Genomic DNA, 27,190 nt, shown 5'->3' with positions numbered 1-27,190 from the left:
ACACCTGTGTCTAGGCACCAGGTTCTAGTACTTTTGCCTCAAGAAAAAATACTAGTTAAACTTGAAAAGATGGAAAATGATGCCATAATCGTAAGGTGGATATAGAGTTGGATGAAAGGGAGACTTGAAAGTGGTATGTAGAAAAAAGTTATCAGACTGGAGGGAGGACTTGGTCCTTAGGTCTCTTTAGCACTTCCACTGGTGCAAAAGCTAGATATCCAAACATGAAATTTGTGAATAACAAAACTGAGAGAGAGTGCCAAGAGGAGGATCAAATTATCATACAGGAAGGTTAGATAGTCGTGTGGAGAGGAGCAATAAGAATGGAACAAAATTGACTAGTACAAACTCATGCACTTGAACAAATAAGAACTCTTGCTGCAAGACATGAATTCAAAACTGGAGGCAGCAGAGGTGAATCTGCGTGCATTGATTTAATTGCTGGACAACCATGAGTTTGCCATGAGTGTGATGTTGCTGTGAAAGACTGTAGAAATTCTAAAGTATGTACTGTATGGTACCTGGCTGAAAGATCTTGCTCATGCACCCAGGGTCAAATAGATTGCCAGAATGCATACATGCATTATTTTACTTTTGTTGTATCATTGGGTATGGTCATGGGCAACTTGTGCCTCCCGAATCTGGGGGGGGAGGCACCAGAATGCCGACAGGGGAGGGTCTCCCAGCAGCCGATCACTGAGCCAGCAGTGAAACTGGGAATGGACTTCTTCCGGCACTTCCGGTTTCATGGCTGGCACTTCCAGGAGGTGCATGGCCAATCTCAGGGGGTGTACGTGCACCCCCAACACATCGCCAGTGGGCACAGTCCCTCTTCTAGGACCATCTGAACATGTTTTAATCTATTATCCTTCCACTGTAGTAGCAAGAAATTGATAATATTCTTTTTTGCTGTCTTCATAATAATAGGGCTTTCTTAATGGGTGCTTTGCAAAAAGGCCTTGTGTAAGTGTTTCTGTGTGGACCCTTTCAGATAAACAGTTGTTTGTTAGGGCTGTGCAAAGCTTTGGTAGCCAGTTGAATTCGGAGGAGATTTGACCCAATTCGGTGGCTGAATCTCTGAATCTGAATTGAATCAGGAGACCAATTATAAGGTCTGAATCAAATTGGAAGCCTTGAATCGATTCAGAAAAGATTCAGTGCTGCTTCGGAGATTCAGCCACAGACTAAGCACAGCTGCTGGACACGGCTGTCTCCAGCTGGTAAATCTGTTGTTGGCCCCTCCCAGTCCTACTCTTTGCTTGCTGGTTCTAGTGAAACAGCCTTTTGCTTAGCCATGGAAATGGCTATGTAGTTAGAATAAATATATAGGGCGTAGCTCTTAGAGTGATGTCAGCAGTTGCCTGAGACTTGTGGTACATCTGGCACTTCAGCTAGTGCCAACTGATTCTAACTCAAGGTCAGGTGCATGACAACACTGAGCAGCTGTAATTATGCTTTTTTCAAAAAAAAAATTTTTAACTCTCAACTTCATGATTGTACAGTTAATGTATTTTTAAAAAATGTCAGTGCATAGAGTGTTTTACATTTGGACTCAAATATGGTTGCTCTTGAAAATTTTACCCCTGAAAGATGATGCCAGCATGTCCTTTACACCTCAATGGAAGGGCTGCTTTTTGGGTATTCCCCAATATAGATTTCATAGTGGCTGGTATCTGACAGGCACTCAAAGGATATTCTTGATTATAGCTTAGTAGTGGTGCATTAATGTATTTGTTTGCTGAATCCGAAATCATCTATCCATAATCAAAGTGTTCACAGACAGGAGGGACTATTGAATGTGTACCTAGTTTGTGTACCTATCATCAGCAATCTGTTAAGATTCACTGACTCGAACTTTAACAAGATGTGCAGGGTTGCATTGGAGCTGTCAGTAGTTCAGATGTTTTACGCTCTGCAATTCTCATGTGGATTCCCCCAGGCCTAGAGATAGTGAAGGAGAGACTGTTGGCAGTATAATTAGCCAGGAGAATGCCTTCTTGGATATGCCTATAGTCAAATCTGTCAGTTAGATGGCATCTATTCCTCTGCATGAAACTTCATGTTAAATACATACCCATTAAATGAATCGCTTTTACGAAGTAATACACTTTGGCTAGGGGGATTGAAATAGTTTTTAAAAGAATTTAATGAAATGCAGCTAAGACAGGAATATCCATATTTTGGTCTATTTCTGGGGCCTTTTTTGGTGGTGTGAGTTTTGGAAGTGATTCTAAAATTGTTGCTGGCTAAAGGCATAAGTCTAACGATAGACTATTGTGGGGGAAGATGTAGGTCAGCTTGCCATCATCAAATAGATGGGGAATTCCTTCCATCCACTCACAGTTCATTTTCTGTTGGACAGATGTTGATAACAAATATCTAATGTTGCTTCTGACTTACACTGTGCATTTGCGCATAATTGGATTCATGTTTAAGAAAATATCCCATTGGCAAACTAGTAGTGGATTTTACTGACTTAACATACAGACTTAGCCATCATGCATGCATCTCTTTCTAGTGTGGTCAGTTAGCAGTTGGAGCACAAAATACTTTGGAAAAAATGAGGAGAGATTTGTTATGTTTAGGCTGAACTGGCACTTGTTCTGAATTAATTTACTCATTTACGGAAACTTTTATTTTTAGAATTAGGTTATCCATACCCTACACTCTGCAGCACACTGAATCGAGTCAGAGCAGCCCCAGTTGGCAGCAGCCCAGGGCTGCTTTGACTGGGTTCAATGTGCTGCAGAGGGGCAGGTAGGCAACTCCTGCAACAAAGCACCCTTATGCCCCAGCCAGCTGAGCAACCTCTAAATGTGTGCTTCTGTACACACAAAAATGCGACCTCCAGAGCAGGCTAGGGGTAGAACTATATTAGTTTTGTGCACCTTAATAGGCCCACATATGTAGACGCTGAGAGGTTTACTGTGGAGCTAATTAGGAAGCTCCCTAATAAATGTCTCATGTAGATGCACCCACTAAGAATTGGCTGTAATGTAGGCAGCCTCTACAACAGGGGTGGGCAATTATTTGCACTGGAGGGTCACTTAATTGGGGACCTGTTGAGGGCCACATCTATCTCTGTCTCTCTCCCCTCCTCCCCTGTCTGTCTGTCTGTCTGTCTGTCTGTCTGTCTGTCTTCCCACCTCTCTCCATCTCTCTTTCTCTTTCTCTCTCTCTTTCCACCACCCACTGTCTGTCTGTCTATCTCTTTCCGCCCCCACCTCTGACTGGGCTCATTGTGCTGTAGGGGCCCTCCCTCCTGAACCTAGCTGAAGCTGTAGTTTGCCTGGAGCCCAGACACTCGGCTGCAGACCCAGGCGGGAGCTGCTGCTGTGCTAGGCAGGCAACAGTTCCAGCTTCAGCTGGGTTCTGCAAGGAGGGGGAGGGATGGAGAAGGGAAGGGGCGAGAGGCAAAGATGAGAAGAGCAAAGAGAGATGCTGCCATCTCGTGCAACAGCAGCAGCTCCTGCCTAAGTCCGTAGTTGATGCCCCTGGCAGGCTCTGGGTTGGGGCTCCAAATAGGAGCTTCCCCCGTGCCAAGAGGATAGTGGGTCAGCTGTGGATGCCACCACCTGGTTCTGTAGCAGGGCTCCTGTACCTGCCCACTGTGTCCACAACTAACGCTGCTACCCACCCACTAAGAAGGAAGCTCTGCCTGGGTCCACAGCTGATGCCTGATGCTGCTGGGCCGAAGCAGTCCCACCCATCCACCCACCTGGCACCACACAGCAGCCAAAGCCACCTGCCACACAGGCCAGGTCCAGTGAATTGGCAGCTATCCACCTATAGGCCGGATCAAATCTGTTGGCGGGCTGGATCTTGCCCACAGGTTTTATTTTGCCCACCCCTGCTCTAGAAACAGTAACTGTCAGTGGGCCTCAACTCTGACTTTTATGTTATCCAGTAATCTTTCATATCTAGGTTTAAAAGCTGTACAGGTTTCTCTCTTGTTCATGTAACCCATTATGGGCTAGATCAAGTTTTGTAATCATCAGTACTTACAAGAATTCTTTTTTCTCTTCTATAGCATAAGAAAGATCACTTCAATAGCATTCATACAACTATATACCTCTCATGTAAATCTCTTTGTCTAGTCATTCATAATATTCTTTCTGGCATTCTTCTTTCACTAAGAAGGCACCTGTCCTGTTTGCTGCATACTTGTATAACATTGAAGGAGCAGAAAATGAAAGTTGATTATACTCCAATCATTTGTTGTATCTCTCCCTAGAGCTGAGCAAGGAGGATCTAGTAAAGCAATAAGAGAGGCAGCCCTCAGGTAAAGTGAACATTATGTCATGATGGCTTTGACAGCAATTGACTTTGAAAAAGACAAAGTGCTTTAGTAGCCAGATTAGTTTCCTAAACACTTTCTCAGCAAAAGATTAAACAAGTTCCCAGATAAAGAAGAAACCAAAATAGACCAAATTTTGCTTAAAACTAAGAACACGTTCCAGGTGGATGAGCAAACAGAAATGCTTTGTTAGCATTCTCAGCTGTTTCTGGTGTCCACCTATTTGTTTGGGCGGCAAAGGTGACCCAATCAAGACATCACCTGCCATCCACCTCGCATTTCCTCTGTCTTGCCTCTTTTAGTCTTATGCTATCTGGGGCTCTTGTGGAGTCTCTGAAGTGAAATGCTTTACTCACAGCTACTGTTTCAATATAAATTATAAATGGTACCCAAAGGCTCCTATGGGGATGGAGCTACATTCTGCTTGGCATTGTATAGCTATATAGGAAGATGGAAATAGTCTCAAATTATTTATAATATGAAAATACAACAAACTGGTGTATGGATGGGGAAATCATTGCAGCCTATAAACAGAGCTTGCTTGTTTTAATCTAAGGAACTAATACATTTAAAGTCACTTTGGCAGAACGGCCCTTGTGATTTGAATTTAGAGTGTGGAAAGGATTGTGGGTGAAATTTAGAGAGATACAAAGGGGGCTGAGGAGAGATGGGTAATAATACTTATTTTTAAAAGGTAGAAGTAGGCACTTGAAAGATGCTAAGGGTAAGAGCTGAGGGGGCATAAAGTTACGGGCCAACAAACAATAGCAATACACTAAGTGCAGGAATCTAGAATCAGTTTCCAAGTTGAGTGACTGTCAGTAGTCTGTGAAAGCTGTCTTTCTTGTATGGGAAGAAAAATGAAGACAACTGGGCCCTGTTACCCAGATGGGTCCTCTTGAAGTCATGTTCCCTTTAATTATATTAACATGACTTACAAAGGGAAAAAAAACCCTCTTTCAAGCACAATGTGTGCTGTCTGCGTAGAGTGTCTAGAGCATGATTCTTCCCTAAATTTGTAAGGGCCAGCAATGGTTGACTCCCAGAAGAAAGTAAATGTGTGAGGGGGAAATACCACCTATTTTTTAAAGGGGAATGGAAAAAGTGTAGTGGACTGGTTTGCCAGTGTGTCAGACCAAAGACTGCAGAATTTGGCAGTATACTTGGGAATACCCTCCATCTTAAGAATTAACATTTTTTAATTAAATTTATTACGTAGAAGGGTGTGTCTGTGTATGAATGTTACATGCACAATCATTACTGAAGAGATAGCAGCATCTTTCAGAATAGGAGGAGATTAGGTGTATATATAAGAAATCAAACTTTTTTTTACATTTTAAATTTTACATTACTATTATAATGAAAATGATTTCACTTTCTAATAAACAACTTCTACAACAGCTAAAGCACATTACCTCCCACTCTGTAATCTGTTACCATGCCTGATATTTTTGTTTATGATCTTATAAGCCGCATCCAAAGGTATGGAGAAGTAGGAGGTGATAAGGTGAATATGATTTGACTGCTGGAAAAGGGGCCTGTCCATACAACTTCTCTGCCAAGCCCAGGACTACTCACTTGCAACCAAGTGAGTTGCAGTTGAGAAGAGTCTTTTGTGTGTAATCCAATCTTAGGCACTTTGTCAGGTGGTACATGCAACTGCTCTGAGCTGTAGGGTGGCCATCACAGAAGACAGTCCAGTTGTCCTCTGTCCCCTATTGATATGAAACCGGATGCCTTTTATGTCCTCTATTTTTCTCTTCAATAGAGACAGAGCAGCAAAAACCCAGAATGTCCTCTATGATGGTCACCCTACCAAGCTATCACCTCTACCTAGTTGCTGAGCTTTGCCTGCAGGATGGAAGTGGATAAACAGGGCTTGATTCTAAGAGGTGATCCCAAGTTCGACAGAGATGTATTATGAGCAACATTACGGTGAAATTGAACACTGCCCTTTTATAAATCTTGATTTCAGTTACTTGTATTTTAGCCTAAATGGAAAATTTTGCCAAACTTTAATCAGGCTAGATGTCTGTCTCCAGCCTTAACTATTTGGAGAAAATTTAGCAAAAATTGTTCAAGCAAATTCTGAGAATAAGGTATTTCTTTTTCCAATTCTTACAATCACTTAACTTCTAGCATTTATATTGGGTGCAGGAAATGGGATGGTATTTCGAAGTTGAGCTACAGCGGTATGTAAAATCATCAAATCCCTCCACTGAGAATTAACCTCAACTCAGAGTTCCTTTGTAGTAATGGGCATGTCACTTGAAGCCACTATTTCAGGTGGGGATTATTTTTCACTTTCTTGGTACACTTGGCACTTCTACAAATCAGACTGAGCCTTCAAGAGTAGCAGAGGTCACTAGGAGCTCTGCTTTGAACATGTCAAGTGCTATAACAAGCTAAGTACTCTTAAAAAATCAAACTTCAGGCTTCTCAGATATAGCACCCAAAACGAATTGACACTTAACAATTTGTGCTTTAATCTCTGCCTCTGCCCCCCAGGCATAAAAGTTGAACCATGTGCAGTATGATGCTTAGATCCAATGAGTGATCTAATTAATAATGAGGGGGAGAGTAGCATAGCATCATGGTGCAAAATGGAACTCTACTTTAAAACAAATGAGTGACTTTCCTCTGCCTCTCCCATGTGGCAGACAATATATAAAATCTGCTTGTGTTGTTAAGAAGTCATGTCTGCTGTTCTAATGTTAGTTTTAGAAAATGATAGTCTATAATAAAGAATAAAATCAGCAGTCACATGGACAATTATCTGGGGAAAATAAAGGGAAATCCTACCTCATAAATCTGCTGGAGTTCTTTGAGGGCATTAACAAACATGGGCAAGAGGGGTCCAGTCGACATAACATATTTTCAAAAAGTTTTCAACAGGCTCCTTCACCAAATGCTTTTTCAAAAAAAAGAGTTGCCACAGAATTGGAGGGAAGGTTCTTTTGTAGACTGAGAGCTGGTTAAGAGCTAAGAAGCAAAGGCTAGGGCTAAAGGATCACTTTTCAGGATTGAAGGAGATCAGTAGTGAGGTCCTGCAGGGATCTATGGTGGGCCCAGTTTTGTTCAACATTTTCATCAATGATCTGGAAATGGGGGTGCACAATAAAATCTCCACGTTTGCCCCCATGCCACCCTGTGCCCTCAATCCAGATAACAGGGCCACTCTATCTGACCTATGGCTCTCTCCATATGTCCAGAAATTTGACACTACTCTCCCACTGCCAAAGTTTTGGACCCATGGGGAGCCCTGTGGGATGGATAACATGGTACTGGGGACCATGGGCCAGGAGCTGAACACTTGCTATAGGTCTATCCAGTTCAGTGCTCTCCCTCTAAAGATTCTACACCTGTTACTATCAGAACTTGATAGTAGGCTAGCTAGACCATTAGCCTGACCCAGTATGGTGCTACTTATGTTCTTACGGTGTGGTAGCCCCAAAGTGATTGATAGTACACAGGGTTACTGTTATTGTCCTTCAATGCCTGCCTGTCCCAGGCCTGCATTATGAGAATGATAGTCATCCACTGAATAGCGAAGTCTGTGGTGAGTCCATTGATAACTAAGGAGGCTAATTTTAAGATCTGTATATTCAACTAGTATAGGACCTGTTTTAGGAGCTGATTTTTGACACCTGTATGGAATCTGTCCAGTGGAGCTGATGTCATGTAAATGTGGCTTCAATGCTGGTGGAATTTGCTTGAGCCAGAATGCTGGTGTTCATTCTTCTGTCCTTCCAGTTCATGTGGAAGATTTTCCGAGTACATCACTAGTGGTAATTTTCCAGGTGTTTCTGATATGGGTATGAGACTGGAACAATGTACAACAGGGTGGAGATGAGAACAGCTTGATAGACGAGAAGTTTGGTTTGGGTCCAGATGTCTTCATCATTAAAGACATGATTTCAGAGATGTCCAAGGGCAGTACTGGCACACTTTATCCAATGCTGAATATCATCGTCTAATATTTACTTTTTGGGAAAGATGGCTCCAAGGATTTCCAACTAATTGTAGTGTGTGGCAGACAATACTGAACAGTTTGTGCAAGTTTTGTATAAATGTCTGCAATTCCAATATTTAAAAAATAACAGTTTTGGACTGGTAGCCCCAGAGTGACTGATCCTATCCAGGGCTATTGCTGTTTACTAATAGTTTTTCAGGTTACCCTAGGTGCTTATGGTTTAACAGGCCTTATACACAGGTAACTGGCATGCAGGTTCTTATTCTGTTATTTAGGAAAACTAAAAAAAATAAAAAAATAAAAATCTTCATGGTCAAGTGTGTGCTATTAGTGTTTGGAGGAGGCTTTAGTTTGTAAAGAGTGGATGGAGCATGGGTTAAAGTATGACAGATTACATGCTTTACTGCAATATTTCTGTTAACTATGTTCACAGTGTCGTTGTAATAGTCTAGGCCCCAAGTTAGCTCCTGAACCTGTGCACAGTGAAGAAGGGGTTAAGTGCTAATGCATCTTCTACAGGAAGAAGAAATGTGCCTTTAACATCTGCAGTCTTGAATGGCTGTGTTGGCATTATGAAGAGAAATGTGATAACCAACACCCAGGGCATGTTGAGGGGAGATAAACATGACAAAAGGGAAAGCAGGCTGGAAAAAAAGCAGTGTACAAGGTCTGGGGCCAGAAGAGTTTGGGGACCAACAGGAGTGGGTGCATAGAGAGACTAAAGGGAATAGCTGAGTAATTTTGGGGGTGCTCGGGGCTGTGCAGCCTAGATTGGGGATGGAGGGACTGCTAACTCCTTTGTCTGGCTGACCATTGCCCCAGTAAATGCCTTCACTAAAGAGTCTATCTTCCATGCTTCTTGGAACTGTGGGTTGCATTGGGCCACTCTAAAAGAAGGTGAAGTTTCCCAGGAATGGACCTGGATGCTAACTCCTTGAGTCGGGGCCTCAGAGAGCCAGGGAGGGAGAGAAACCAAAAGGCTGGGGTCTCTGAGTGGGAAGAAGCTTTGGCTACTTCCTTGCTCTAAATGCCAAACCTGGGCTGGTTTCAAGGGCTATTCTGAGACCTGACAAGGCTCCAGCTGTCCCAAACAAGCACTCTTCTGACACAGGGATGTAGAGAGAAGCAGGGATCTCCGTAAGTGTGTATGCATATACACTAACAAATCTAGACAATTCCCCTCATTCTTTTGCTGCATTATTTTTAAATGAATATGTGCAAACTGGACTATACCCCAGGCACTACTGACTCTTATACAGCATACTGAATAGACAACCTCATATGATGCAAATGATGTCTTTTTATTGGAGGTCCAGTGCCTTCAGGTAAGAGTGCCTGCACAGTAGTGTTTCTGTGTAATGGACACACGCTGCTGAAAAGGAGACCAGGCTTGCTTTTTATTTAATCCTGGTTTGTCATATCCTTGCAGCCTTTGAGGTTGGTCTAGCATAAGATTTTAATGCCAAAGACATAGATTAACAACATGATTTTGGAAAGTGTGCCTTGCACGTAGTATCTTTTCCATATGTCTTATGATCCTGTCTGAACATAAACAGAAGAATCTCAGCCCAAGTATATTTGTTTTGTAATATGGCCATAAAATAGGTGGGGATAGTAACTCTAGTGTAGGTGCATCGCCTCCATTATCCTGAGCGATCTTACTTTTTCAAATTGCGTTCCTTTTGTCCAGGTGCATGATCACTCTTAACTATTGATGACTATTGTGGTGTCTTCCATACTCACCTAAAATATGTATATATGCAAAAGCAAATGGCACTAGAGAAAGAATGTATATAAACAACCACACACACAGTTTGAAAAAGTATAAAAACATGTTTGTTTAAAGTACTGCTCAATATCCAGTGTATTAGTCTCTCTATTTATATCCACTTACAAATTGATTTGATGCTAGTATTTCCCATCCTACTACAGTTTTGATGTTTATTGTATAGTTTACAAAATACCCAGAATGTAACATCAGCATGTAAATCTGAAGCAGCATCAGCAGAGTAAGGGAGGATTTCTGGAAACTAGAAACAAGTCTGGAGTTAAATTTAACAGAGTAGCACACTGGCTTGCCTTGAATTGTAAGCACTTTGGGACAAAGACCATGTTCGTAACTTCCTGTTTCTTCTGTATGGTGCCAAGCACTGTTGTAATTTTATACTCCCTCAATGAATTCTTATTCCGTCTCTACATATTGCAGCAATAAATCATACAGCTGGTTGATCAATGGCCAGAGAAACTCAAGCAATCAAATCCAAAGTCTTCATTAATCTTGATGCTCTTAATTACTAGGATCAGCTTCACATTCCTGAACTTGTTACAGTGAGGAAATACCTATAAATAGTAAGTTAGTCTGACCCTTTCTAGCAATAGGTAAACCTGTTCTTCACTAGAATTCTATTTGCAATGAGATTTGCTGTAGGCACTACCTCACACCATGTCAATGACCTCCTTTTATTACCAAAGCAGGCAAAAAAATTAATTGTAGACTTTTACTGTGACTGTTAAAAAGTCTGAACCTTGGTACCCACATTGATAACTTCTCGAAAAGCAGTCCAGAACACCTTTTCTTTTTTCTTTTTTTTTTTTTAATGTTTTTAACTGTTTCCTCTACTCGGGAAGAGATTTTGTTCATGTACAAAGCAGCAACTTGCCATTACCTGCCATTTGGTGGCCCATTAAGTTGAATACTTTACAAATTACATGTAATGAATTTGTGGATTATGAAAACGATTTGACAATTCTTTAAATGTGTCCTGTCCTCATGATAGATCTATTTCTATGATTTTAATTAAAAACTCTCTAGTCCTTCTCTGCCCTGGTACAAAAGTTTCTGCATCCATTTTTGACTTTCAGTAGCTCTTGCTTTTAAGACACTGGCTGTATCTGTTCTAGCTCAGCAGTATTCTTGCCCATGTTGCATGGATTTGCTTTTTAAAGGACTAGTGTTTTAACGTTGCTTTTAAATTGTCCTCCTTTCTCTCATTGCCTAGACATATCAACATAACTAGATATTTGCTGCAGAGAAAGCACATCTCTGAGTATTTGATAGCTATTAAGCTGTTTGCCTAAATATTGCATTGTATTAAGGGCAAAAAGTGCCAAGTGTGAATACATGATACACTGCATACTGTTGTATTTTGCTCTTACATCCATATTAAATGTGAAGTGAATGAGCAATAGACAGCTTTATACCAGTGTATCACACTACTCCAAGATTACTCTGGACTTTCCAAAGGGTCATTCTTGCTCCTGCAACAAGTCATGTGTCCATTGCTTTAGTCAATTTCATGTCAGGTTAATCGTTTGCTGGCTCCTGGCACAGTTGTGGGATCAGGGATCAGATCCCATGGTGCCTTTAGTTGAACATCTGAGATCATGATCCCGGGCTGCTTCTGCACCGGCAGTTAGGAAGCCAGTTAGCTGATTCCCACTCCTAGCCTTAGGAGCACATCAGAGTCAAGGACTATAATGCACCCCCAACACTGGAAGTACCAGTCAGCTGACTGCCTCTCCCAGCCTCCAGGTATGACCAGAGCCCTGGACTCTTGCTGCACCTTTATGGCTTGAAATGGCAGCTGATCAGGACACCGAGCCTCCCAGGCCCAGTCGAGACCTTGACTCTAGAACCTAATCTTAGAATTGAGTAAATACAGTAATTTTAAAAATTACAACCCTCCCTTGTTCATGGCAAACCTAGCATTAGCTTATGTACCCCGCTACATGGACACTGCTCAATTTCAGTTTGTCAAAGCAGGACAACTGAATTCACATCATTTTTACCTTTTTAACATTTGGCTAATGATCATCATCATAGCAGGGACCACTCAGGCTCATGTAGGGCCATATGATCCTCTAAACCTGCCTATGATGGAATAGTCCTTTCCCCTGTTGGAGACCAGCCCTCTGGATGGGCTTATAAAATCACGTCTCCCTTATTTGTCACTGGTAGTTAGGCCTTTATATGGTACCATGTAGTTAAGTATTTACAACACCTTCAGGATTGAGGACATTCTGCCAAGAAGGCTTGTACCATGATAATTTAACCTGCTTGCAGGATTGGCTTTCTTCAGTCTGCTGGCCCCGGACAGGTTGCTAATAGGTCTTCAGCATGTCTCGATAGGGATAAATTGAACACTTTGACATTAACATTGAATAAAGGAACCAGGGAAACTATATTGCAAACTATTCTGAGAGTTGGACTTCTTGTTCCCTTGGGGGATATGAAAATGAGCTTCTTGTCTGTTGTTAGCTTCTCTTGCTCTTTCTGTTTCTGCTGTTGGATTCCTATCTCTTCAGTATGGAGGAAAAGTTATGCTTACTGTGCCTACTTTTAAGTTTTGAGGTGCAATCAATTGAGTCAGAAGATCACTGCAAGTCCCTGTTTTCTGTTGACTAAATGAAAGTAGACCAGTTTTGTTTTAGTTACTCATATGGATAGTTTTTTGATTGTGTTCAGGTGTTCTTAATTTGACATTGTCTCACCATATTGGAAAACAGATTTTTTTTTAAAGTTTGCTTGTCAGCTATCATGGGACTCTTGTATTTTTGTTGTCTCAAGAAAACTGTTAATGGTTTTTGGCTGTATGCAGTCTGGCTGTATACAATTTTCAACAATTGTTGTTGAAAATGTTAGTTTCAACAAATAACATACCTCTTATGAGGTGGAAAGGTGGCCCAAAAGTAATGTTTTACCCAATGTTATGCAGTAAGGCCATGATGCAACCAACAATAGAAACCAGGTCTATGACGTTCTGTTTTTGTGACTTGTTCAACTATGACAGGAGAGAGGAATTAACTTATTGCTAGTACTTGTTTAGAAAAAAAGCTAAAATATTAATTTAGCATTGGAGCAGGATTGAATGAATTGGTGTTAAAATATTAAATATTGATATTCATAATTTTCTATGGCATTTATCAGAGGATATAGGAAAATAAAACCCTAAACTTTCTATTGTGTTCAGTTTCCCCCAGTACTCTCTAAATTATTGTTAACTAGTGGTGGTGTGTTGTATTGATTTACTTTATCAATTTTTTTTTTTCTTTCCCCTTTGGTAAACCTGTTGATACATTCAAGGCTTAGACAATTGCTGCTTGCAGCTTTGTATTCTCCATCATTTCCATTTGTATTTCAAGAATGATACACAGGACAGTGTTTATATCTTGCATGTTACATCTGCTATGCAATGATGTCTAAGGCTCATGGGTGCACTCACCATGATGAAGATAAGAGTGAATGTTCCTACATTGGAAGAAGATGCTGTAAAGAAAACTTATGCATATTTGGGAGGAAGAAAACTGCAGTGAAATGAAATTCAGCCCAGAATGGTCAAGGGAAGTTGACCAAGTTTTAATGAAAATTAAAACTTGCGCTTGCTTATACTGTTTTCCACCTTCAATACTGTTGAGTATCAAGCCATTTCACTGCCATATTTTTGTAGTATATACACTTCATAAATACTATAGTTAACCTAATGTTGTCCTTATGGAGAGAATATCATGCAGTCTATAATGAGTACTTGAGAGAAACATTTGTATGAACCCAATTGTGGTTATTTACTTGGAAAGAAAGGTGAGAAATTGGACAAATAGAAGCTTTTCTGTGGCTTTAGTTTTTTGTGTGTGTATTTCAGGTGGAAGATGGTACAAGCAAGCAGCAAATTTTAATTTTTGTCTGTCTGTCTATCTGTACATAGATTTAGATATATATCTATAGATTTTAAATCTCTGCTAAGCCAGTTCTAATTTGGTCCATTTGCACTTCCTTCATCCAGTGTCTACTGTTGGTTTTTTTTTCTTGAGAATGCCAGCAAGAATCCTATGGCTACTTTTTCTTTAAGGAAATGCTGCCTGCATTTAATTGACCTGTTAACTCCCTCCTTGTTTTACAGCATTTTTTTGTTTTGCAGAAAATACATATTCTTTAAAGAATGTGGTCTCCTGCTTGTAACAAGGCTTGTTACTATTTCAATTATGCAGATTCTTGATGCTGTGGAAATTGTGCTTGATGACGCCAAGGCAGCTGCACGTTGTTAGCATTGTAGGCTGTCAGATGGTCATGTGGGATTCTTGCAGCATGCAACATTCAATAGGATTGAAAAAGGGCTTTTGATGCAAGGCATAGCTTTCTGACTGTATTTGTGCCTTTTAGCTAGCTTATACAGCAAACAGATATCTATCTATAAATTTAAAATGCTGCCTCATTTTTCTTCTGGTTGGTTTCATTTTGGCTTCACTAGAAGATGCATCTGGTACATCCACGATTGAGGAGTTTATTAATGATACTGTCATTCAGTTCACTTACTTTCTTTTCTTTTAGAGTCTTAGCTAGCCCACAGATTACATGATCACACATTCATTCAGTCATCTGTATAGAGAACAAACCATCATGCATGATTTCTTTGTTTTCTTCTGTCTCTTTATTCTTTTTAAGTTGCACTGTCATGTTCTTTTTTACCATTAAGCTTTGTCTCTGTCTCTTTCCTCCACTATTGTTCATTTATAATTTTTCCCATGCTTGGTTACTGCAATATTTGATTAACTGGCTGTGATGATGATGAACCTGCACACTGGAGGAGCAGCTACTACAGTGGTGATGAAGGGATGTAATAATGGTCGCTATCCTCGGAATTCTCTCTACAGTGACTGCATTATTGAAGAAAAGGCAGTGGTCCTGCAGAAAAAAGACAATGAAGGATTTGGATTTGTACTTAGAGGTGCAAAAGGTATGTGATATATATTTTTTTTTCCCTGTGTATGTACATGTGTGGTATGTGCTGATGTGAAAAATGTATACATCTCTGAAAATAAGCAGGAATTATTCTTGGTGCACTTGGTTGCTAGACAACAGTGTTCTCTGTATGTTGTACTACTCGGATGGATTTTAGTGGTTTCTGTTTTGAGCAGCTTGGGGTTTTATGTGGGGGTGAACTCTGTAGAATCTTTTTTTGGGGGGGGAGGGGTTATTTTATTGCCAAGGCATTTGCAACATTATCGTGTACCATGTCTCCTCCCCCCCCAGTTAAGCCTTACTGTGGGAATCTTGCTTCTTAAAAAATAAAGATTCTTACCTTCTATATTTCAGATGTCTATTTCAAAATATCTTTATGAATAGCAAGTATAAAAACAGGTTGATGTGTTCAAAATAGGTGTGTATCTTCTACAAGGTGACATTGGTGCAGTTTTAGTATGAAAATGTGATCTTTTTTACGTCTTCAGAAGCTGCATGTATGTTGCGTGGCCTGTAGTGTGTTCAGCTTGAGAGCTGTTCTTCATGTTAAAATGTGTTAACAGGTTTTTAAAACTAAAATCTACTTTTATAGGATTCTGCAGAATTGAACATTTCTATTTTAGGGTCTGTTTTTTTTAACATAACACTACATTTTATTTCTTTTACATTTAAAAAAAATATTGATGGTATGTCCCCCTCTTTTTCCCTCCCCCCTCACTTACGTGAGTTCTCCCTTGCCCTGCCTGCCTCCCAAGTAAAGGCTAGCCCATATGTGGCCATGAAAGATATTCCACACCCTCATTCTTGTGACACCATTTTTATCCCCTTTTACTAGAATGTTTTATACCCTTTTTCTATTGCTATAAAAGCATTTCTCCTCCGTCATCTTGGCCAAGTGTATATTATTGGGAACCCCTTAGGAAAGCCACTGTCTGATCGGCTGGCATGAGTTGTCTATGCAGCAAGAGGAGGTCACACCCTCAGTATAAGCTTAAGTATTTCCATACTACTGCCTAAGGGCCAGAACTCTTCAGGTGAAAGATCCAAAGACCTTTTTAATAATATATTTTCATGATACAGGGTTGCTACCAGGCCTGCTGTGCCTTTTTACTGTAGAAACTGGTCCTTTTCTGTTAAGTTTAAAAAAACAAACAAACCATAAAGATATAGAACAAAGATTTTAGTTTGATTTTCTATTTTTCATGTTAGCCAAATTTCCCTTTCAACTAGAGAACTGCTTAAAAGTGAATTAACGTCTTTCTTAGAATAACGTGCATTTTTACATATGCTATGTTTACAAAAAAACCTGTCTGTGAATACGAAATTTGTTATAAAAATTAAGCTACTTTTAGTTGCTCTTTTATTTGATTTATGGCATAATAGAAGGTAGTTATTGGGGGGGGGGGGGGGGAGGATTTTTGGTTTCCCTCAGAAGAGAAGAACTGTAGATTGCCATTGCAGATGGGTTGTTCTTTGTTCCCAATATCTAGATATTGTATCCCAGTACCTAGAATATGAGACAAGGGCCTGTCATACTCTAGTACCCTGTATATTTCTTATTTCTATAAATGATAATGCCATACTTGTCCTTTCAGTTAAGTCATTTTTAGTTGTAAATATTAAAAAAAAGGAATTAATGAATATTGTGGGTTGTTTGTTTTTTTTTTCCCCTGAAGCTGATACACCAATTGAAGAATTCACCCCAACTCCAGCCTTTCCTGCTTTGCAGTACCTAGAATCTGTGGATGAAGGTGGAGTAGCATGGCAAGCTGGCTTGAGAACAGGAGACTTTTTGATCGAGGTAGGAATACATGGATTCTGATTTACGTATAATCTGGTGGGAGTGAGGTTTGGGAAAAGACCATATTCTGTTGCAATTTTTCTCTCTTTGTATAAGAGATTTGTTTCCAAGGATGGATTAGTGGATTGATACTGCTAATATGTTTTATATTATTTGTAGTATTTTGTCCTGAACAGCATGTAGAAAAATAGAAGTATTCTAGGTATCATGGTTTTTTGAGGGTGCCTGTTTTGTTTTGTTTTTAATACCTTGAAAGTGTACCAAGGCAAAAATGTGTTTTGTCCGATTTTTTTTTTTTGTTCTTTGTTTAATCTTCTTGCAATATAGTTTGATTTGGGGTACCTGCATGGCATACTAATTTTAAGAACATTTCTCTTAATTAAAAAAATAGGTTTTTGAAGTGTCATTTTTTGTACAACTCTTGGCAATAATTATTTTAATAAAAAACATCAGTAATCTACATCTGTTAGATAAGTAATAGTGGAAAAGAAAGTTATTTCCTTGCATGGAATAAAATATTGGTGATAGTGCATTCTAAATGCATATTCAGTTCAAGAAAACAAGTAATGGTTTTATTTGTTGGAATGATTGTATGAAGGATTAATGGAACTTACTTTCTTTTAATTGCATCTGTAAAAAGCTTCTCTCCAGACTCTTTTATTTGAGAGACGTGGCCAGATGCTTAAATTTGTTTAAATACCAATAGCAAAAAGTCCTGTATATTTTTAGATAGATTTATTATTGTAGCAAAAATATGACGATGTGAAAATATTGCTGTGATTAACTTTTGTTTCAAATAGACGATTGCTTGTTGTTAATAGTCAGTGCGGTGATGTTGTGTCTTGCAATATGAACTTATAAACTTATAAAATTATTAGTGGTCACACAGTATAGGCACAAAGTTTATTATTTGGGTTTGTTTCTTTTCATGTTTTATGGTTCTTACTTGTGAATAGTTTTGTGCTGACTTTTTTCCTTAAGCACATTTGGATTTAAGTTTTTTCTCTTGGAATATAAAATCTTTCTGTGAAGGTGAAAGTTAGAGTTCTCTTTGTCTCTTGAATGCGCAGGTAATTTATGCAATTAACTCCCATGACTATTTAATTAAAAATGTCTGCAGAATTTCCTTTGTATTAATGAAAGAACAGACTTCATGGACCTCTCAGATAGCAAATTCATATGCCTTCCTGATCTATCGGTGTACATTTTACACAATTTATGCTTTACTTAAGGAATACAAATACCAAGAAGGCACTGACAACTTAACTTCAGTATGTATATCCATTTATATAAATAATTGGGTGCAATTATTGTTGTGATGGGTGTGTAGTTTTTGGGTAGTGCTCTGTTTAGAAAGTTACTTGCTGCTCAAAAACCAATAGAGAAGGTTCCATAGCTAAATCCATTCTCTTCATCTTCACAAGTGCTCCTTACTGGCTGCTTCAGTCAAGAATAATGTCTAAGTTAGCATCAAGGAGAGGGTTGCAGGCTGACAAGGAACTGCTTATAGCAATTGCTAAGGAGATTCTGAAGAAGTGCAAGAACTCTAGTAGGGTTAATGCTGTATGAAAACATAACTAGTTTTTTGGTATGCTGCAAACAACTGAAGTTTCATACTAAATTTAAGTCCCAGTTCATAAAGTACATGCTTAAAAGCTTTATTGAATAAGGAGGGTTTGCTGAATCAGGGTCTTAGTTCATATTGTGTAGTCTAGCTGCATTGTACTGAAAGATGCAATCCTAGTTCAAGCTAAATCAAGTTTTGCATATATTCTGACTAGAAATACTAATTAAAGTATAAAATCCACTGTGGAATAAATCATGCTGAAAAGTCAATAATCTTAGTTACCGAGGAATTTTAACATAAAGAAGATACGGTCTTCCATTTTATCAGCTGTATATTGCCCAGTACCCTCCATGACAGAAAACTAACTATCCTTTAAAGTACTTGCACTGATACAGAGATACTAAAATTTAAGGTATGGTAACTGTAATTTTTTTTTTTTTTTTTTTTAAACCATACAAAAGCTTGATATACTAGAAAGAGTATTTTAAGTGATACATGACTAAAAGGTTGAATGCATTTAGTATTTCAGTGTAAAATGATTATGACCTGGGCTGAAATCTCCTATTCCCAAGCAATTTCTTGCTTGACTCAAGTTTTATAGTATGAAGTGGAAGTGCCTCCAATCATTTCCCCTTGTGGCAAAAGGCAGATATGAAGGAATATACAACATCAGGTGTATCTGGAAAGAGTAAATGGACTGATGGGAGCCTAATCGACTGCACACAACAACTGAGCTAGCTAATTGTCAGGCTTCAGGTGAGGAATTAAAATGGGAGAGCCCAGCTCACCGGGTGACTGATTAGAAGAGCAAGCAGATATTTAGCTCCTACTGCAGGGTGAGGTCTTGAGTTAAGGGGTTTGGAACTGAGGAAGACTTCTCATCCTTCTGGGAAGGAGCTTCCTTGGGGAAAGATAGGCTTTTCAGGAAACAAGTGCCTTGTTTGGCTGCCAACAATTTAATTTAAGCTTACTCAAAACTTGCTCAAGGAGGGATGGATACTTTTGCTTTCTTGCTTGCCTGGAAAGGATTGGGCAGCAAAAAAGGTAGAACACTTTGTTACTTCAGGTTTATTTTTGGATGTGGGTGCCCTGAAAGCCATGCAGTTTTAACATGACTTTGCCAAAGGGCTAATTGGCATCAACCAGAAGATTTAACTGAAAAAGAGAAGAGAAACAAGCACTTCTTTCTCCTTATTTAAAGATAGTGCGGGTGGGTGGGTGGGTGGGTGTGGATGTGTGAATAAACTAGTATGAACTCATCATACCTCTTCAGTAGTTCTTCCTCGTATATCACAAATAATCTGTTTAAAAAGGTCAAGAATATTCTTTGAGGTGAAGAAAATGGGCAAGAGTTAGTGGTTACAATGTACATGTTCATGAACATTTCAGCATTCTTGAGTTTTGTGGTCTGTTGTTAGCTCTGAAAAACCATTAAACATGGATTTCCACCCCCCCCCCCCCTTTCCCTCCCTGTTTGCCTGTTTTATAATTAGGGGAACACTGGGCGCATCCACACATGCGCATTTACTGCGCAGTAACCAAATTTACTGCACAGTATAGGCACACTTCTATATGTGCACGCCCATACTTTGTAGTAAATATGGTTACTAGCACAGACTTTAATGTAAATTTGTACCTTCAGCATGCAGGTATCAAATTTATTCCCAGTTAGTTACTGGCGCAGTAACACATGTATAGATGACTTACTGTGTAGTAACTGTGTGTGTGTGTGTGTGTGTGTGTGTGTGTGTGTGTGAACTGACTTGGGACTCCCAAGTCAGTCCATACACAGCGTTAATATGCTTTGATACCTGATTGTGTAGATGCTGGCCTATTCCTGCTTACTGCACAGAAACTTCCCATGCAGTAAATTTTAAGTGGCTGTAAATGCGCATGTAGACAAACCTACACATTTCTTTCTTTATTTTAATGAACTATATGCCATGATTACAATATAGTTCCTGCCCAAGTGAAAAGATTATTAGGAACAAAGCAAAATATTGATAAAATTAAAAAGATGCCTAGTAAGTTTTCCATAATCTTTGTTTATGAACTATAACTGCTGAACAAGTTTTACAGCTAACCTGAGTTAAGCGTTGTGTACATACATCCATCTCAATTATATTTTATAGGATACTATGATTTGATTAATTCTACTTGCTGAATATTTATAGAATTTAATTATTTATGAATTAGAGAAATAATCTGAAAGATTTTAAATTGATAAGTTAAAAAAAATGTTAAAGGCAAAATACTTCTGTTCTCAACTTCTCACTGAATTGGAGATGACTTTATATTGATCACTTAACCTCTTCCTGGTTTTGTTTCCACATATGTAAAGCCTACGTCCAACCTTATTTCCTCATAGGAAGATCTCAGGTTTAAATGAGTTTCCAGTTTTTGAGGTCTTTCTAAAGAGAAGGTATTTTAGAAATGTAGATTATGGCAATACCAAATTTTAATCATGATTCTACTAATGCCCTTACTACTACTACTACTACTACTACTACTACTACTACTATTACTACTACTAGTCTTTCCCCCCCCCCCCCCCCACCCCATGGAATTTGCTTTTCAAAGGTACTGTGTTAATAACTTTATTTCCTTTATACAAATAGGTCCTTTTAATTGTGTAGCATTAATAATGTTTAGCCAAACCAATCTTAATACATTGCACTAGATCTATGTTGTTCTTTTATAAATTAAAACACAAATTGAAAACAAACCTGCTTTTAACAACTTGTACAACAAAGCAATTACAGCCCAATGCAAAGTTGCAGTTCATATAACCAGCTTTTCAAGGATGTGCTGTGGATATTTGTATATCTGGTATCATGTGACAATGGTATTGACAGTGTCATAATGATACTAAAATATACGTACTAGAAAAATGAAACTACTTGAGGAATGTCTTCCCAATACAATATTATTTGTTCTTCTCCGTTAAGTGAAGCATTACAACTTGCATTATTGCCACTTAGGTAATCATTTGCATTTGCAGGCAGATGGAAATTTTATTATTATTGGAGTAGTGATGACTGTTTATAGTATAACTGGAATTTAAAGTAGGTGACTAACAATTTGAGGCTGTATTATAACAAGAAGGCAAAAATCAAGGTTTGATCTGAAATATTTAAAATTAGGCCACTATTTCAGTGCACAACTATGGGAAAAATAATGAATTGATACATTAGAGAAGAATTGGTGTTAGATTAAAGGAGGAGAGGTTACTTTTTTTAAAATAAGACTTTAATGGAAGGAATCTTTTTTTTTTTTTTTTTAATTTTAATGACAATTTAGCTAATGCTTATTCTGCTTAGCACACCACTGTCTTTAGTTTTTAATTAAAATAATTTCTTTGGTGTAAATTTATGTTTGTAATAACAGTGAAATGAGAGGTGAATATTTTATTGTACTTGATTTTAAATGAACTTTTACATTCAGTCAAGATATTATTCCTTACAAATTACTTTCAGGTGTGGTAAAAAAAAAAATGACAAAAGAGCTCTGCAAGTCAAAAAGATGAGCACCATACTATTTTTAGACTTTTTAGCAATAGATAAGTGTTTTAAAACAATATTTTATATGGCTTCTATCCATTAAAAGCATGTTGAAAAAGTTTCTTACATCTGTCTATATCCCAATGTTAAACAATGCTGAGACAAGCTCTTAACCTCTGTAAGATTTTGTAGCAATACAAATATAGCTAAACCATTCCAACTTTTAACCCCACTTCATCCAGGGTAACAGTTAGGGTAATTTTAACTCCATTGTACCCTACAGAATCACACAGATGTAACTCTTGGATTATAACCATTGCTGTGTGTTCCTGGGCAGCTGCTTCCCCTGCCCTTCTAAAGTGGCCATACCCTTACCTTGAACTTCAGACAAATTTTAAAATACAAGTATCAAGCATTTAATGTACAGTTGTAATTCAAGGATGCTTTCTCCATTTTCATAATTTCCCCTTTTTGATTTAAGAATGACACTTTTGCTCAGGTTTGTGTAAATTTAAAGGGAAACGCCAATATTCACATGCAGGTGTTGCTTACTATTTGTATGTATTTTACACATAGCAATTAAAAAATATCTATTAATGTTTAAGGACCTAACCCTACCCTTTTTACTCACCCAAGTACATTCTTCTGGAATTTTGACCCAGAGTCATCCTGATATAGGCCAACAAAGTGCCTTAAATCTTTCCTTGAGTATTTTAAGTTGTGAACAGGCCTTGGGGTTGCAGAAGAATTTCAGTCATCTGTGGAAGGAAGTATATCAGAAGGACTGATAGTTTAGGACCCAAGCCTTCATCTTTACCCAAAATTATGCACAACTTTCATAGACTTTTACAGACTTTTAATTTAATAATACAATCCTTCATATCCCCAGGTAGTAGATTCCAAAAATGTATTACCCTCACTGTTAAAATGTTCCCTTTATTTCTAGGCTGAACTTGTCTGCCTCCTGGTATGTTCTTACTGTGACTGTGTGCTAAATTAAACTGCCCTTTACAATCCATTTTTTCCTTCATCTAACTACATAAATATGATGAACAAATCACTAATCTTCACGAAGTTAAGCTAAATGTACTGAGCTTTAGTATCTCACTGCAAAACAGTTTTACATACCTCAGGTAATTCTCATTCTTTTCCAAACCCCTTTCAATTTGTAAACATCCTTTTAAAAAGTGTGCATGCCAGACCTGGACACGGTATTCTAGTAATAGTCTCTCTGACACCTTAATCAGTGATGTTTACACCTCTCTACTTATATATTCTTCTTCTATACATTCAGTAGATGCTATGGCTTTATTATCTCCTGCATTGTACTAGAAGTGCTAGTGATAAGTTGTTTATCCATTACAAATCCTAAGTCCCTTTTTAGTATCATTCTTTTTTTTTTTAAATCCAAAATGCAGTGACTCTCCTGTAATTGAGACGTTCTTTATTATTCCTAGAGGGATTTTCTACTGAGCTTAGCTTAACATGTGATTTAGGTTCTTTTATAAAACTGACCTTGATCATTATAATTTACCTCAACAACCTCAGTATCTATATGCCAACTTTACCAGCAAGTACTTTTACATTTTTGTGCTGGTCATTAAGAAACTTTGATGCAAAAATAGCTTTGGGCCAAAAAAGCAAGTCTTTTTGCAACAGCACCAGAAACACTTCAGTTGATGGTGCTTCTACATCTGTAAATACTTAAAAAAAAAATTTTTTTTAGCTATCACCCATTTTTAGTCCACTTCTATAGTTTTCCCCAGCCAAAAAATGTTTGGTCATGTGGTATGAAACAAATTGACTTGGTAGAATCTAAATATGTTACATTAATTAAGTTGCCTTAAACGGACAAGTGTTTAACCTTGTCAAACCCAAGGATAAGAAGGCCTACTTTACAAAAGTTTGTGACTGGCACTAGTCTTTATTGATTTTTTTTTTTTTTTCCCAAGCTGAACCAGCCTTTCACTACTATGCCCAGTACTGATGTATTTTAAACTAATTGTTAACTATTTAAGTCATCCTGCATTCACAGTTTAACAAACAATGTTTGCTTTCCCCCTGCCACCAGGCCTCTATAACTTCCCAGTGGTAAAATATAAACCTTGGGTTCTAAAAATGTTGTGGCTACTTTTTTAACTGGTCTTGGATATGAGTGAGTTTGTCTTGCATGGGAAAGTATGTTTCAATTATAGCAGTTGCTGTTAACAGCCTGTGAATATTGCTGAAATATATAGAAAAACTTTTTATTGTCACTGACAACTACATTATCTACCAGCTCTTTCTGAAATATGAAACAGAAATAATTAATGCACCTGCCTCTTTGGGATCATTATTGGCAGTTTAGTTAGCCTGTATCTGGTCATGGACCTTTGCCACTTCTGGGCTTTATTTTCTTTTTGATATAGTCTTAAAAAAACAAACAACAAAACTTCCTGGTTGCCCTTAACTGGCCATAATGTTTTATGGGCATTTTTTTTTCCTTTTCATTTATGGCTCCTAACTTACTTTACCAGTTGTATTTTGCTTTGTAATTATCGGGCACTTATACACATGCAGCGAGGCTGCTTTGACGTGCTATAATTACAGAGCATCAGAACAGACTCCATTAAAAGTAATTACCACGCTCCAGCAGACTACAACGTCTCATGTATCAGTGTCCCCACACTGAAAAATGGTGGTGGGGGCACTTTAACTAAAGCTTGCTTGAGCTTTGGTTAAAGTGCCCCTGCTGCCATATTTCAGCCTAGGAATGCTGATGCATGTGATGCTCCAGGTGCTTTAATTTGAGCGGTTCTTGGAGCTATTCTGAAGGGCCCATCCCCCTACTCCCAGAGCGCACACATAAATGCCCATTGATTTAGAGGGATTTTTGCCAAGTCTCACCCTTCACCTTTTGAGATGGAATATAGAAATATTTTAAAATAATATTTAAGCATAAAAAAAGTTCTTCATCCGGATAGCTTTTTACCCAGTGAAACCTTCTTTCTGATTGGAGCTGGGTTTTGAGGGCATTTAAATAAAGCACTCTCAGCTCCCAAATAATATTTGTACTATTTCATTTAAAGTTACCTTCCAAACGGGTCTTTTCATAGTAGTTGTTTTCAACTTTGAGAGAGGGCCTTTTTAAAATCCAATTTATGTATTTCTGGTTGTAGACTATTGACTGGTCTCATAAAATAAATGTAAAGTTAAGAAAGAGATCATAATCTAGGAAACTATTAACTTTTTAAATCAGCTCATCTATTTTAGAGTGAGGACACATGTAGAATTATCCTGGACTGGGAGAGTAAAATTTCAGCCCCGTTTGTGAATGGAGATAAACTGACTCTTCATCTTTCCCAGCAGAGAATCATAAAGAAAACCGACAGACACTTGACTATTGAGTTTTACTATGTTAATTTACTGTCTCAAAGAAGTCCCTGGCAGTGGCGGTTCATCCACCTGTATCTACTGCTCAATAAGATTCACCCTGCTTTTAAGCAGTAGTCAAAACGGTTATTTACTGCAGAGCTACTGTCTCATGCAGATTGGGGTGGGGCACCTTCTCCTTGGTCCTAAGCAAAGTGTATTGCATGGAGGCTCCACATGTAAGGATATTCAACCCTTGTGTCATCTGGCCCTCAAGGCTCCCCATGGGTCTAAAAATTTGGCAGTAGGGGAACAGTGGCCACTCCCCTGCTGCCAAGTTTTTGGACCCTTGGGGAGTCCCCTGGGCCAGATAGCATGGCGTTGTATGCTCGATCAGGTGCACAGAACCCAATTCCCACATGTAGGGCTTGATACAGTGGCTTAAGGCCAATCCAGGTGCACATAGGCTGGGTGGAGGTGGGATGGGACTTTTCCAGGTGCAGGAACTGAGGGATGTGGGGTCTGATTCTGCCCACAGATCAGTCGCATGCCTCTCCTACAGCCTACAGGGCACCACTGCTCCAACATAAAAACAGAACTTCATTGAATGAGAGATGAAGAGTTCACTGGCCTCCACAGCAGGTTATTCAGGGCAGCACTTATGGAAATAGTTTTATTTTAATACAGCACCTGTAAAGGTAAAGCAAGTTACCGTTTGTATGTGAAATTATTCCTTTAGAAAAGAGAAGGTCAATAGGATGTAGTACAAAGCTAGTTTAAAATGAAACCATTTTGTATATCTACCTTTGCATCAGTTTCAAGATCCTCTAAGGAGAATTTACTTATCTACAATTTTGATAGGTATCTGGAATTTGTGGCCTATTACAATACATTCTGCTAATTCTCAAAGCTTTTTTCTGTGTGGGTGTGAGGGGTGCACATGTGCGTACATGCACATGCTTTTACTTCCCTTTCCTCCACTGTGAGAAAATAGTATTTCTCCTCTTGTAAAGTTAATTTCTTCTCCCATATGGAAACAATGTCATTGAAATTTTGAATGGTATTTAGCAAAGGCAGAAACAATCTATGACATTTTACTGAAATTTTGTATGTTTTTTTTACAGATTAATTTCTAGTTGTTTTTTTTTCTCTTCTCAAAACTGAGAGCTAGGAAGTGTAAGAATACAAATTTTATTTGTTTTCAGTTTTACATTTAAAGATTAATATTGGCACCTAAGTTCTCAGGTATTTTTAATTTGTTGTCTTTGCATTGCCACTAAAAAGGGCTCGGAGGTGAGCACGCCTCCCTCCCGCTGCCAGCTTACAGATGACACAGCAGAAGTTTGCGGGTGTGCGCATCCATGCCTGGCAGCCCAGTCAGGCTATGTGGGGCTCTGCCTGAGCATGGGGCTTCTCCTGGGCTTTGTTAGGTCTGTGTGTATGTTGTGGAGCATTTTGTGATGGGGTGCAGGGGAACAGCCTGGGGATGTGGGTGGCTTGGTGCTAGGACTTGCAAAGGGGAAACAGACACCTCCCTCCCCCAGTCTGCTTGCGCCCGACAGATAACTGGAGGCAGGAGCTGGGGCTGTGGAAAGGGTCTGTGCTGACTCAGCTCTGGGTGAGCTCAGGGGGGGGACCCACAGGGTGCTCAGCTGGAAAAGCCAAGCATGGGTTGAGTGCTAGCATGCCTCCCTGCAAGGAGGAGGTTGCAGGACACCATGAAGGAGGTTGGGATGCCTGATGACAGTGACCTAACTTGAATCAGTAGGGGAACTGGTACTGACGTTCAATGCACTGGTCTAAACTAAATCATCAATCCAGGTCTATTTTAGAGCAGTCTGTACACCAAACTTCTGTCCTGTTATGGGTTTAGACCAATGTCAGATTCTTTAGACACTATGCTTTTACTGGTATAAGTGATCAGAAATTGGTCTGTACCCATAACACAGCAGAAGTTCGGTGCAC

The 27,190-nt window shown here is 38.9% G+C and overlaps 1 protein-coding gene across 8 annotated transcripts in view; it reads left to right on the top strand.

Moving 5' to 3' along the window:
* The window catches only part of SHANK2 (SH3 and multiple ankyrin repeat domains 2), a 703,363-nt gene that overhangs the window by 451,367 nt on the left and 224,806 nt on the right, over positions 1 to 27,190 (top strand). For all 8 annotated transcript variants that reach the window (XM_059722745.1, XM_059722744.1, XM_059722747.1 and 5 more), the window contains 2 exons: positions 14,919 to 15,001; positions 16,683 to 16,807. In XM_059722745.1, the coding sequence (XP_059578728.1) occupies positions 14,919 to 15,001; positions 16,683 to 16,807 (208 nt within the window). The remainder of the gene's footprint in view (positions 1 to 14,918; positions 15,002 to 16,682; positions 16,808 to 27,190) is intronic.

The sequence above is a fragment of the Alligator mississippiensis genome, chromosome 2 (assembly GCF_030867095.1).
Source record: "Alligator mississippiensis isolate rAllMis1 chromosome 2, rAllMis1, whole genome shotgun sequence".
NCBI lineage: Eukaryota > Metazoa > Chordata > Crocodylia > Alligatoridae > Alligator > Alligator mississippiensis.
This window is presented reverse-complemented; position numbering and strand designations above follow the sequence as displayed.